The following is a 14295-nucleotide window of genomic DNA, read 5'->3' on the forward strand; positions in this document are numbered from 1 at the left end:
ACAAAGCCTCTTGGATAGCAGACACCTTCAAAAAATACAGATGACGGCTGAAGAAACCTTCTAATCGATGGACCACTCCTGTACGACTGAGAGCTGACACAGACGTAAAATATGATGACTAACATTTTGTTTTCATTATGTTTTTTATGCAGATGATGTGGAACACAACAATTCGCAAACAGAGCTGGGATGGTGGTTTAGAAATCGTTCAATTTGCAGGACGAATTGATGAACTGTGAGATGCACAAGCCATTTGCATCCACCCATCCTGTGATTTTATCGGCGCAGACGCTGCTGAATCACAGTTGTAGCATCCGAACTGCATTTGATTCTTTGGAAACAAAATTTAATATCTGTTTCAATTGTCATGGAGATCCGACAAAGGAAAGCCGCAACGGCTGGTGTGATGCACCTGCACATCTAGAGTCTCAACTGATGATTTGGGATCGTGATAGAGCCCCTATTGATAATGGTTTTGATTTCCAAAAGTATAGTGTTTGGCATTCATTCAAATGCATGACATTTTTTATTTTTTTGCAAATATTTCTCATCCAACCATCTAGCGAGCGACGAATTGTGACAATTAGGCTTGATCGAACGAAAGATATCCAACGTTGGAGATGCGATGGTGGAAATCCAACGTTTATTAACACAGCCGCAAATGCGAAATTATCTTCCGGCTGCCTTTGCGTACAGTGATGACATTTGTCAGTTCAAAAGTAGTTTATAGTTACGACTAAAAGGCAGGGTAACCTGTGAGATTAATTTGATTACGAATTACCATTATTATTATGAATTGATGTGATTGGCTGGCAACCAATTCAGGGTGTCCCCCGCCTCGTGCCCGAAGACAGCTGAGATATGCTCCAGCAACCCCCGCGACCCTAATGAGGAATAAGCGGTACGGAAAATGAGATGAGAGATGAGATTATGAATTGAATGCAGTGCACATTGAAGTAATTGACTGCAGTGCACATTTGGGGAATTTCTCGCCGTTAAGAATAAAATTGACAGATAAGTTGAGTGGGTGCCGGTGTCAGTCAGAGATTCAGGCGGAATTATATATTATAGGGCTTCCACGCTAACCAGCTTCTTTCAGAATTGGGAGAAGGAGGTTCTACAGAAGGGGAGAACTCCTGGTGCATCTGTGCCAGGGTGACTGGAGATGAAGCTGGGTTGCGCGAATGGATGTCCTATGCAGAAGTGAAACTGACTGTCAACTGGTGCCCTCCAACTAACAAAAGGCGAGTATGATGACCATTTACGCAGATTGCCATAATGTTGCTGACCATGTCAACTTGTGCTCAAGAATTGAGGAAGGCTGTCCTCCACCCAAGCAATGTGGCGACATGCCAAAATTTGGCCTCCAAAATTTTGGAACACTGATTGACAAATGGTTTTATACAAATTGATAATCGGTGCAATGTCAAAGATGGATCGTGTTTTCCCCGCAAACACGTTCCCAGTTGTCAAATTGAGACTTTTCATGTCTCAACAGGGGGGAGTGACGATAGCTCAGATCCGCATTACCAAAATGTTCACTTTTGGTCATGAATGATGTTGGCTGCAACGTCATTCCCCAAGAAAGTCGTGCCGTCCAGAAATGCAGACTCACTAACCACTAACAATGTACTAACCAACTAACATCTAACAATGACTTATTGCCATTTCTGTGAGAGAATGCATTGCAGAGCCTAATCGATGAGACAAACTTTGATAGGGAAAGAAACAGCAAGAAAGTGTGATGTGTAGAATGGAACCATCCTTTCGACACGTGACCTGGCACAAGTCTTCTTTTGTTCTCCACAGGACGGAGCTGCGGTCTGAAGAGAATGACGTGGACCACACCAACATGGGATGGACTGGTTGCGGAGCTGCTCGACGTCTTAGCAGCCACAAGCTTCATCTGGATTCGCGAGGACATCGTTCGTCAAGAAGATTGCCGATGCACGTCACTGAAGATCACACCCTCTTTCCCAGTCACCAGGTCATCCGTATCACATCCTGGGGCCTGCTTGCGACAAATGCTACAAACAATTTCGTTTCTCCTCCTCGTCCTGGTGATCACCATCCAGGATGCCATGAACATTTGACTGTTGTAACATGACTTTAATTTGAAGTTGTTTCCATTGTGATTGTTCTATTTTGAGATTTTCTTTTCTCTTTTTTCTTTCTTCTTTCTTTTCACCTCCACCGATGTTAGACATGTTCGTCAGAGGGGAGATATGTGGGTAATTCGATATAAAAACATCTCTAAACATCGCTTTCTAATCTTTGTTTACGTTTTGGACTTCCTGATACGTCATATGCTACCTTCCCTTACATGATGTCGCATCTACATTACGTCACATCCTATCGCGTCACACCCTCTGAGCCATATAAAAATACTCTCCCATTCCATCTCTCCTTCGACGCTCCCTCCTTAGCCGACACCGTGATGTCTCCGCTGTCTTCAAGATTAAACCAACTTTCTGTTCAACACCTGGCTTCCTGATGATTTAACCATCCTCTGCCATCAACGCCCGTAGAAGCAATGAATCAGGGACGAACGATCAAAATAAAGCCATTATTACATGCCCGTCATACTGTGTTTCGTGTGTTTATTTGTGAGTACAGTATGTTGGCGCTTTGCTGCTGATCTCCAACTGCTCTCCGCAGACAATTCACATTGCAACACTATTTTTTTGTTTTGTTTTATTGAATCGCAGATGTGTTTATTATATTGAATTGTGTATGCGTAGAAAGTGCAGACAGTGAGACATGTTATGGTTAATTCAAGTTGAATGTACAGTGATACCTTGGTTTACAAATTTAATTGGTTCCCAGAGAGAGTGTGTAAGGCGAAAAGGGTGTATCCCAAAAAATAATTTCCCATAGGAAACCATTAAAATGAGAATAATCCGTTCCCAGGTCCCCATAAAACATCATTTTCCACTTTCTAATTTTCTAAGCCTTAAAACTACACAAAATATACCTTATCTTATGTATAATAAATGTGCTATGGTATTATAATCAAAGAAATAAAATGTACAGTATAATAAAGTTGTTTTATTTACCTCTGTGATGGTCATTGATGGCTTGATGGAATGGAGTCGCCGGTTTCATCAGCATTAAACACTTGAGGAATGTAGCCTTCTTCTTTCAACATCTTGAGGAATGATCCCTTGTCGGTGCTTTCTATGTGATAATTTTACCTTGTTCCTCATCAATTGTGTTCTGTTTAGCTGGGTTGATAGCTTTTTGCATCAAGTGTACAGATGAGGAAAAAAACAGTTGGCTGCCATTTTGTTGTTAGAAGAACGGGCTCGTTCACGAACGACACATCACTCACTGAGGCAGCTCCGTGTACGAAAAAAGTTCGTATGCCAAGGTAAAATTTTCATAAATGTAACGTTCGTAAACCGAAAAGTTCGTAAGCGAAGGGGTTCGTAAACCGAGGTATCACTGTACATATGGAGGTACTGTGGGCACTTGTTGGCCGCTTGTCTTGTGGAATCTAGAGAACCATTTGTGTCTTCATTGTTTGTAATGTGGTTCGAAAACAAACTTTGTTACGTCATGGAAGGCAACGATGACTAAACAGGGCACAGAATGATCATGGGGTGTTGGCCAATGAGAGACACTGTTTTCATCTTTGTGGAATTAAGTGTTTGCCGTGCCATCTATCTCACTCTCGTTAGGGTATGACGTGAATGAGTGCATACATATTTTTCAGCTGCGTTAAAGAGGTGATTTGAGAAGGAAGAGAGGGGACAGAGATGAATTCTATTATCAGTGAGGGTGCTGAGAAGTTTGAATCTTATGTTTGTTGAGCTTAAGGGACAACCGACAGCATTTTTTGATTTCCTAACTGACATCAGAAAAACCATTTATCTAAAATACCCAAAACACGCAGGCTGATATTTTTAGTCAAATGCAAAACACCAATAAAAATGACTTAAAGTGTCCCAGAACTACTTCAAAATGACCTCAGAAATTTTCAGTGTCAGAAGGTCCCGCTCCCTTGTTCGTGACATCACGCTAGGACGTCTTGCCTTGGTCTAGAATCAAAACAATGGCTTCAGATTCGGAGAAGATGCTTTCTTGTTACTCATTCAGTTATGAATAGGATTCAAATAGTTCTGAAGAGGAAAGCATAAATGTTTGCAATCGATTAAAGAAGTCCTCCCATATCAATTCGCGCAGTCACTACTCCAATGTAGCGTCCCAGAAAATGCACAAGATGGCGCCCAAGCTCCGTTGCAAATGGGCTGATTTGTCTGCTGGGAATTTGTGTCAACTAGTATCAAATAGTAGTCTTGGCGCAACACACAACGATTCACCATCGCATTATTTGTGTTTTCCTTCTAATTTCGCCATCAACACAGATCAACACAAAGTTTTCAGACCAAAGAAAGTACCCAAAATGCATTGTGTGTCGCTTTCTCGGTCAGGGGCATTCCTGACATGACGTCACGTCAGGAATCGTCACCAACTCGAAAACACGACTTCCTGAATATTCAGCGAGAGTCTTAAAACATAAAATATAGCGATATGCCGTGGAATCTTTGTAAAATACGCTCAGTAGAAGTCATTTGAAGTGATTTTACAAATGATGGACACAAGCTGTCCGCAGGCATCGGTTGTCCTTTAAATAATATGGTACACTAATTGGGTAAAGTATGTGTTATTGAGTTGATCCGCCATTATTGTCTGTAGTTAGTGTATTGGTGATGCTTATATACTCTCGCCCTGTTGCAGGCTTAGTCCATTTGTGGGATTTAAACTTGGACAATGTTATATTGATGTCTTTCCGATGGAGTGAGTCCACTGCAGTGCCCCGAACTCCAAAACGGGGAAGATGGAGTACTGTTGTGGTGGAGAGCCAAGCCAAAATTTAACCTGAGTAATGCCTGACATTCGGTCAATAAGTTCCACGCTTGTGCAAATTAATTGCACCACCCTGTTATCTTCACTGTTTTCTAGTTTAAATCATTCTAAAGCTTGCTCATTATAAAGAACAATGTTTGCCACGATAGGGGTGGAGTCGGTCTGATATACTTGACCAACCACATTCCCTCATTACTTGTTTGCCAGGCCTTTGATTGGATAATTAATGGATTACCATGTCCGAATTCCCTTTCCGTTGGGTATAAAAAGAAGGGGTTTTTGTCTTGTAAATCAGTTCTTCTTCAACAAGATGGATACAGAAGGACATTCCTGTGATGGATTGGCCTGGTAATTCACCAGACTTAAATCCGATTGAGAATTTATGGTCAATAATCAAGATCCGTCTGCGTGAGAATGATTGCACAACAAAAAAAAATCCCTAATTTGTGCTATAATTAAGACCGGGTACAGGGACCCTTCCATCATCAACAACTGTCAAAATCTGGTCGATTCCATGCCAAAATGCATCGCTGAGGTGATAGAGAACAAGGGAGGACACACTTCTTACTAAAATATACATTTGAATCATTTGAGTTGTCAAAAAATGTAAACAATCAAATTTATGCCCAAATAACAGGGTGTGCAATTAATTTGCACAAGGGTGGAGGATACCCAAAAAGGACAACCAACGCCTCCAGACAAGTTGTGTCCATCATTTGTAAAATCACTTCAAATGACTTCTACTGAGCATATTTTACAAATATTCCACCGCATATAGCTATATTTTACGTTTTAAGACTCACGTTGAATATACAGGCGGTATTGTTTGAGTTGGTGACGATGCCTGACGTGAAGTCACGTCTGGAACACCCCTGACCGAGAAAGCGACACACAATGCATTTTGGGTACTTTGTTTGGTCTGAAAACTTTGTGATCCGTGTTGATGGCGAAATTAAAAGGAAAAAACATAAATAACGCGATGGTGAATCATTGTGTGTTGCACCAAGACAACTATTTGATACTAGTTGACACAAATTCCTAGCAGCATTTTCTGGGTGCTACATTGGAGTCCAGACGCCTCAAAATGAGACGGAAGGACATCTTTAATCGATTGCAAACATTTATGCTTTCCTATTCAGAACTATTTGAATCATGTTCATAAAGCTGCGTGTTTGCTTTCAACATTTAGCTTGTAGTCGACGTGCACATTCCACCATGATGTCCTTGATCCACTGGTGAAGAGACACTTTGATCCTCTCCTCTTTCATCTGGAACTGCATAGGGTACATAAAGTATATAAAGTGCATAGGGTACAGAAAGTGCTTAAGAATGGTTGTCTCTCTGTGTCTTTGAGTTGTCATGTTATTTGTTATTTAGTTTTTTTTTGTTCTTTTGACTTCAAGACGGCGCCGCGAGAGTGGCTGCCTTTCCAGCAGCTCCTGTATTTTGCTTTTCTACTTTTATTTCTTTCATAATTTTACTGCTGTGAAATGCACATTTTTCCACTGCAAGAATAATAAAGGCAAATCCAATCCAATAACTGGATGAGTAACAAGAAAGCATCTTCTTTGAATCTGAAGCCATTGTTTTGATTCTCGAGCAAGGCAAGACGTCCTGGCGTGATGTCACGAACAAGGGGGCGGGACCTTCTGAAACGGAAACTTTCTGAGGTCATTTTGAAGTAGTTTTGGGACACTTTAATTCATTTTTATTGGTGTTTTGCATTTGACTAAAAATATCAGCCTGCGTGTTTTGGGTATTTTAGATGCTATAAAACGTTTTCTCATGTCAGTTAGGAAACAAAAAAATGTGTTGATTGTCCTTTCAGCTTCATTCACTTCACGTGGGTGTTTACTGAGATTGTCCACATGTGTAGAAAAAAACGAATATGACTCAAAGTCTGAATCTTTCGTGAGAAGCCTTACCCAAGGATGTGTTCACAAATGAGCCTGCAGTAGTCACTGTGGGAGCTGGTAATGAGAAGGAGGATTTTGCCTGCATTCTTCATGCTGCGTAGCCATGTCTTGACAGACTCGGAACAGGTCTGCAAGTAACGGCCAGGGTCCCTTTTGACATTGGGGAAATAAGTCCCTGCATCTTCTGAAAAAACGAAAACAATGATTATGATACAAGCCGTGCACTGTGGCCAATATACAAAATAAGGTGCTGAAAAAGGTTGAGAGCAGTCAATTGAGTACCGTATTTTCCGCACTACAAAGCGCACCTTGAATGAATGGTGTATTTAAAAACTTTTGCCATATATAAAGTGCATCGGATTAGAAGACGCACCTTCAATGAATTACATATTTTAAAATGACAGTACAGGCTGAAGTTGCATTATGCATCCATTAGACGGTGCTGTGCTAAAGGGAATGTCAACAAAACAGTCAGTCAGATGCTGAAAAATAACACGTGAACATCTGAACTCACCCTATTCATATAGTAAATAGGATAGCCATTGTATGCAGCACTGCAGTTTCGTATACAGTGATACCTTGGCTTACGAACTTAATTGGTTCGCAGAGTGTGTAAGGTGAAAAGTGTGTATCCCAATAATTAATTTCCCATAGGAAACCATTAAAATGAGAATAATCCGTTCCCAGGTCCCCATAAAACATAATTTTCGACTTTCTAATTTTATAAGCCTTAAAACTACACAAAATATACATAATTTTATGTATAATAAATGTGCTATGGTATTCTAATTAAATAAACTGTACTATATAATAAAGTCATTTTATTTACCTTTGTGATGGTCGTTGATGGCTTGATAGAATGGAGCGGCCGCTTTCATCAGCATTAAACGTGGCCTTCATTCTTTCTAATTTTACCTTGTTCCTCATCAATTGTGTGCTGTTTAGCTGGGTTGGTAGCTTTTCGCATTAAAGTGGATTCATGAAAACTACACTTCTGACAGGGGTACGATGAAATATGTTGACTTGGAATAAAATTCATACCTCGAAATGCCGATGTGTTGTAATTGTGGTCAATGGCAGCGACCATGTCTTTCCAAAAGTCGGAATTCACTTCATTGCCCCACTGTTCACAAAATATGCATTAAAACATTTTCAAATTGTAATGGCAAACATGACAAATATTTATATCATTGGTGTCTAAACTACGACCCCCACTTTTTGCCACCCTAAAAATACTCAACTACTTGCCCAAATACCTTTAACAGAAAGCCGATGAAATTAACTAGACAATACAAATCTAAAATTGCTTTATTCACTGACTTTTGGTTGTTTCAAAATGTTTAAGAAATTTAAATGGCAACCGACACCATTTGTTTGTTTCCTAACGGACATCAGAAAAACGTTTTATATCATCTAAAATACCCAAAACACGTGGGCTGATATTTTTAGTCAAATGCAAAACACCAATAAAAATGAGTTAAAGTGTCCCAAAACTACTTCAAAATGGAGATGCCGAGTTTCAGCAGGTCCCGCCCCCTTGTTCGTGACGTCATGCCTTGCTCGAGAATAGTGGTTCTTAATCTTGTTGAAGGCACCGAACCCTACCAGTTTCATATGCTCAGTCACCGAACCCTTCTTTCAATGACTGCCCACTAACTGCAGACTAGACTGAGGGGTGGACCTTTTTGGCGGAGGATCTACCGAAACCCTGAGATCGACTCACCGAACACGTAGGGTTCGATCGAACCCAGATTGAGAACCACTGCTCTAGAATCAAAACAATGGCTTTAGATTCGGAGAAGATGCTTAATTGTTACTTATCCAGTTATGGATCAAAGTGTCTCTTCACCAGTGGATCAAGGACATCATGGTGGAATGTGCACATCGACTACAAGCTAAATGTTGAAAGCAAACACGCAGCTTTATGAATATGATTCAAATAGTTCTGAAGAGGAAAGCATAAATTTTTGCAATCGATTAAAGAAGTCCTCCCGTATCAATTCGAGCCGTCAGGACTCCAATGTAGCGTCCCAGAAAATGCACATGATGCCGCCCAACCTCCGTTGGAAATGGGCTGCTGGGAATTTGTGTCAACTCAGGTCAAATAGTAGTCTTGATGCAACACACAATGATTCACTATCCCGGTATGTTTTTTCCTTCTAATTTCGCCATCAACACGGATCAACACAAAGTTTTCAAACCAAACAAAGTACCCAAAATGCATTGTGTGTCGCTTTCTCGGTCAGGGGCGTTCCAGACGTGACGTCACGTCAGGCATCGTCATCAACTCGAAAACAAGACTTCCTGAATATTCAGCGCGAGTCTTAAAACATAAAATATAGCTATATGCGGTGGAATCCTTTTAAAATACGCTCAGTAAAAGTCATTGGAAGTGATTTGACAAATTATGGACAAAACATATCCGTAGGCGTCGGTTGTCCTTTAAACGTTACACGAGGGTTACGATAGTTAACATGATGTAAAAGTGTATCCCATGATTTGGCTGTTATGGCCGTTGCTCATTATGGCGTGGGTGTGCGTGCTAATTGGTCGGTCGCGGGATGTTGGTTCATCAGAAAGTAGATCTTCAGTTAAAAAAAGTTGTCCCCCACCCCCACTCAACAGGATGCACTGCAAGGAGAAAACAAATAACAATAAAGGCTTATTGTGTATTAGTAGTTAACATGGTAATTTTAATAGTAGGCTCAAAAAGCTAATATCGAAACATCCAGCATATGTTGCCTTCATGTGTTGCTTATATCAGGGTTTAATATTTTGCAGTTCCAGACATTTTTTGGGGTCCAAAATAGCTTTTTCCACATTTTGAAAGAGCTATATATTGGCTCAGAGGGACTACAACTGTGTATGGGTTTATCTGTATCAATAGATACAGGTAACATTCGATTTACGACCGGTGCGAGTCACGACCAGCCACACTTACGACCACCAGACCCTTTTTTTTCTTCGGCTGGGAACGGTGGCAGCCCAGCCCAGCAAACATATTGACATCTGCAGCGTGTTTGCGATGCATTTGGTAGAATAAAGACTCGAGATGGTCCTTCCTGTTTAGATTGAACAAGTAGGATTGTTTATTTACCGGAGCACAGAGAGCAACCGCTTCTCTCAGCATTGTATAAGAACATTTTTTTTATCGCTGTCAAAGGACCATATGTAGCGTTGTGGCTGCGTTGCCAGATGCACGCAACATTCAGCATGCCTAATTTATCTTAGCAGAGAATATTACAGCATTGCACAAAATGAGGATACAAAATAAATGTTTCTTCACAAACACGTGCGGCAATTTTGTGATGGCACCGCGGGGGAGGGGGGTGTCCACTGACGCCGAGGCGGGTGTGCGTCGGCGCTCGGGTGCCCCGACGCCGGCCAGGGCAGAGGCCGAGGCGGGTAGGCCGTCAGCGCTCGGGATCGTCGCGCCAGGAACGCCACGTCGGGCCCACGCCACTTTGACACTTTATTCCTTCGTCATCCGCCTAAGTCCGAGCGTGTGTGTTGGGCGACGTCTTCTAGCTTCTCCGTTAGCAGGGAGAGCGATTTTTCAACAGTGCGTATGGGTGGGAAGCCGTGCGTATTTGGGTTAGCAGAACGACACAGTAATGAAAATCGATAATACAACATATAAAATGATAAAAATGACACTAAAAGTCAAAAAGATTTATAATTGAACTGTAAACAGTTTGGTATCTAATAGTATTCAAGAGAAAACGTTCTTTAAAAACAACAGATTGACATTGTACACTATTCTGTCGCATCAGCCATTTTGAATGCTTTTCGATTTACCACCGTTTGACTTACGACTGATTTGTCGGAACGGAACCCAGTCGTAACTCGGATGTTACCTGTATTTATCGATGGAGCGTCGTTGACATTTGTCCCTTGGGTCACGAGGTGATCCGATAGTTTTATGTAAAGTTGAATTATCGAAGTGTTTACCAGTGGAGCGATCGCTCACTATGCTAATGTTTGCCTTGGACATTTTCGAAAGAGTGGTTAAAAGCCAATACCATAATATCCATCCATTTTCCGTATCGCTTATTCCTCATTAGGGTCGCGGGGGGTGCTGGAGGAAATCCCAGCTGTCTTCGGGCACGAGGCGGGGGACACCCTGAATTGGTTGCTAGCCAATCGCAAGTCACACAAGGACAAACAACAGTTACTCTCACACTCACACCTAGGGACAATTTGGAGTCTTCAATCTGCCTGCCATGCATGTTTTTGGAATGTGGGAGGAAACCGGAGGACCGGAGAAAACATGCAAACTCCAGGGATGCGAACCGCCGACCTCTGCACTGTGAAGCCGGTGTGCTAACGACTTGACTACCGGGCCGCCCATTACGGTAATATTAGCCAATAATTTAATATTACCTTGTGCAACATGTCCACGATTCTTCCACAAAGGAGAGCACCGGGTAGATCAAAGTAGTTGTCATATAAATAGTATTTTGCTGCATTGTCCGAAACAGAATAGCAAAAGAATTAATTCAACAACTAACACTGATACTGTGAAAGCATTTTTGCATCGTTCACATACACTAAAAAGAAGATTCTGCTTCAGAATAAGTAACATGCTTCGAAATACCAGATCTTGCAAAAGACGTATTGAGGCTGTTAAAGTGCTTCCACTCCCTTTTTGGACCATAATGTCTGATGATCTCTTCTGTGCTCAGATCCGTGGTCCCATGTGTTGCTCTAATCAAGGAAAGAATCCACACTTTTACACACATCTTCCAAATGACTACAAAACAAAGACAAAACATACGCTCAATATTTTGGCCTACCAGGAAATATGTGATATACAGTGATACCTTGGCTTACGAATTTAATTGGTTCCCAGACAGTGTCAGGCGAAAGGTATGTATCCCAAAAATTAATTTCCCATAGGAAACCATTAAAATGAGAATAATACGTTCCCAGGACCCCATAAAACATAATTTTCTTCTTTCAAATGTTCTAAGCCTTAAAGGACAACCGATGTCTCCGGACAAGTTTTGTCCATAATTTGTAAAATGGCTTCAAATGACTTCTACTGAGTATATTATAAGATTCCAACGAATATAGCTATATTTTACGTTTTAAGACTCACGCTGAATATTCAGGAAGTGTTGTTTTTGAGTTGGTGACGAGTCCGTACGTGACGTCACTAAAGGACCTCCCTTTACCGTAAAAAAGACGCATTGTAGCGGTCCTTCCATCACGTCAATGTACTTTGCTGTACTTGTTTGGTCTGGGAACCTCGTATTGCACCCAAAAGCCGCCAGGAGGCCAGAAGAGGGCGTCCAAGTGGCATATAAGGAATTTATCAGCCTGTGGAAATTGAGGTGGCCACAGGAGGTCACCATTTTGTGCCTCTTTTTTTGAGCAATTCGCAGCTCATTTTTTTGCAGATTTTGAAAACTTTAAGTCATTTTTATTGGTGTTTTGCATTTGACAAAAAATATCATACTGCATGTTTTGGGTATTTTAGATGCTATAAAACGTTTTTCTGGTGTCAGTTAAAAAACGAAAAAGTGACATCGGTTGTCCTTTAACACTACACAAAATATACCTTATTTTATGTAGAATAAATGTGCTGTGGTATATCATTAAAGAAATAAACTGTACTATATAATACAGTCATTTTATTTACCTATGTGATGGTCGTTGATGGCTTGATGGAATGGAGTGACCGGTTTAATCAGCATTAAACACTTGATGAGGAACGTAATCTTCTTTCACCATTTTGAGGAATGATCCATTGTCGGTGCTTTGTCCGCGATAATTTTACCTAGTTCCTCATCAATTGTGTGCTGTTTAGCTGGGTTGATAGCTTTTTGCATCAAGTGTACAGATGGCTTGTGCGGGTTGTTTGTGGAGCCTGATTGATGGAATATTAACCTTGCAGTCTACACTCTGCCTTTGAACTATCAAAGTTGAAACTCTCTCACTGTCGTCTGCCTGTCTCTTTAATGTTTAAACCACCTTCCCTCACTGTTGCGTTCTTGACCAATAATGTGGCTATAACCGAAGACTGGGGGCGGGGAATAGAGGACAAAAACAGTCGGCTGCCATTTTGTTGTTAGAAGAACAGGCTCGTTCACGAACGACACATCACTTATTGAGGCAGCTCCGTGTACGAAAAAATTTCGTATGCCAAGGTAAAGTTCGTATGGCAAGGTAAAATTGTCACAAATTTAATGTTTGTAAAACGAAAAGTTTGTAAGCCAAGGGGTTCGTAAACCGAGGTATCACTGTACTAGAAATAACATTCATTCACCTGTCGTTTTTTTAAAGACAAAAGTCATTAGAGTGGAATTGTGCATATACACCAACTGCTGCTCGGTGGTGTCAACACATCAGTCACAATTACTTTCAACCAAAAGAGGCAAGACACAAAATCTCTGATGTTCAAACTCCATGCCCCCTTCACAAATTTGCAATATTAATCCCCGATCCAGCGTTGGTGCTGTGCTGACTGATTTTGGTAAAAAGATCAAACAGTTTGTAAAATTTTATTGTAAATGTTTTTTTGTGGAAATTCTGAGTGTGTTGGAGAGTATCAGCATACCTCAAGACTGTTCCATCTTCAGCAAGCTTCACCAAGTTCCCCTCTTCAAGGTCCACCACTAAGCCCTTAAAACTGTGCCCCCGCCCACACACACACAAATTAATATTGCAACTCCACAATGACCCTTTTTGAAATATTTGAACGGCATGTGTTCCTACTATTTTTTAAGAAAAACTAGAATTTTGATCGCTTCCTTGGAGCTTGTTGATGATAATTTTACTATTATGAGACCAAAAAAAAACCCACCACAGGCTCGTTTTCAGCCCAAGAAGAATAAATAAAATAAAATCACAGTCGCTGAGAAGGAGATAATTAAAAAACACGAACGAGGTGTGCGTTTGTGTGATTTAGTGGCCGAGCACGGCTATGCTAAGTCAACCATTGCTACCATTTTCCGGAACAGAGAAGCCATCAAAGGTGCGTCTGTTGCAAAAGGTGTTTCCGCGCTCTCAAAGCGACGGTCTCGGGCAATCGAAGAAGTTGAAAAACTTCTGTTAATTTGGATTAACGAAAAGCAGCTATCCGGCGACAGCGTGAGTAAAGCTATTTTATGCGAGAAATCACGGCTAATTCACGCCAATATCGCCATGCGCCAACCTGGACGTTCGCCACTTATTGAGGATTTTAAAGCCATCCAGAAAAGACTGTGGCTATGACAATCATCAACATCATGCACAATAATGTGATGCCTCAGCTTCGTAAGACCTTACAAGTCAGAAAGCAACAGGTGTCAATTAAGGGTTTTTAATCAGCAAAAATGATGAGTCTCCAAAGAAGCAAAGAAGAGAAGCCACACCAGAGGTTAAGTTACCAACAGTCCTTATGGAAGGTGACTCTCCTTCCATAAGCCATCAACGACCATCATAAAGGTAAATAAAACAACTTTATTTTATAGCACAGTTTATTTAATTACAGTCCTTATGGAATGTGACTCTCTTTCCAAACAGC

At 41.1% G+C, this 14295-nt stretch overlaps 1 protein-coding gene across 2 annotated transcripts in view; it reads right to left on the reverse strand.

The window, feature by feature from the left end:
• Positions 1–14295, reverse strand: part of nt5dc1 (5'-nucleotidase domain containing 1) — a 68496-nt gene that overhangs the window by 37295 nt on the left and 16906 nt on the right. The window contains exons 3-7 of one of the 2 annotated variants that reach the window (XM_089021538.1): positions 13348–13419; positions 11383–11492; positions 11169–11248; positions 7827–7908; positions 6795–6969 (exon numbers count right to left, since the gene is read on the reverse strand). In XM_089021538.1, coding sequence (XP_088877664.1) covers positions 6795–6969; positions 7827–7908; positions 11169–11248; positions 11383–11492; positions 13348–13419 — 519 coding nt within the window. Of the gene's footprint in view, positions 1–6794; positions 6970–7826; positions 7909–11168; positions 11249–11382; positions 11539–13347; positions 13420–14295 lie in introns of those variants that run through there. The other variant, XM_089021539.1, reaches the window with a different exon arrangement.

The sequence above is a fragment of the Hippocampus bargibanti genome, linkage group LG19 (assembly GCF_051943395.1).
Source record: "Hippocampus bargibanti isolate YZ-2025 linkage group LG19, ASM5194339v1, whole genome shotgun sequence".
NCBI lineage: Eukaryota > Metazoa > Chordata > Actinopteri > Syngnathiformes > Syngnathidae > Hippocampus > Hippocampus bargibanti.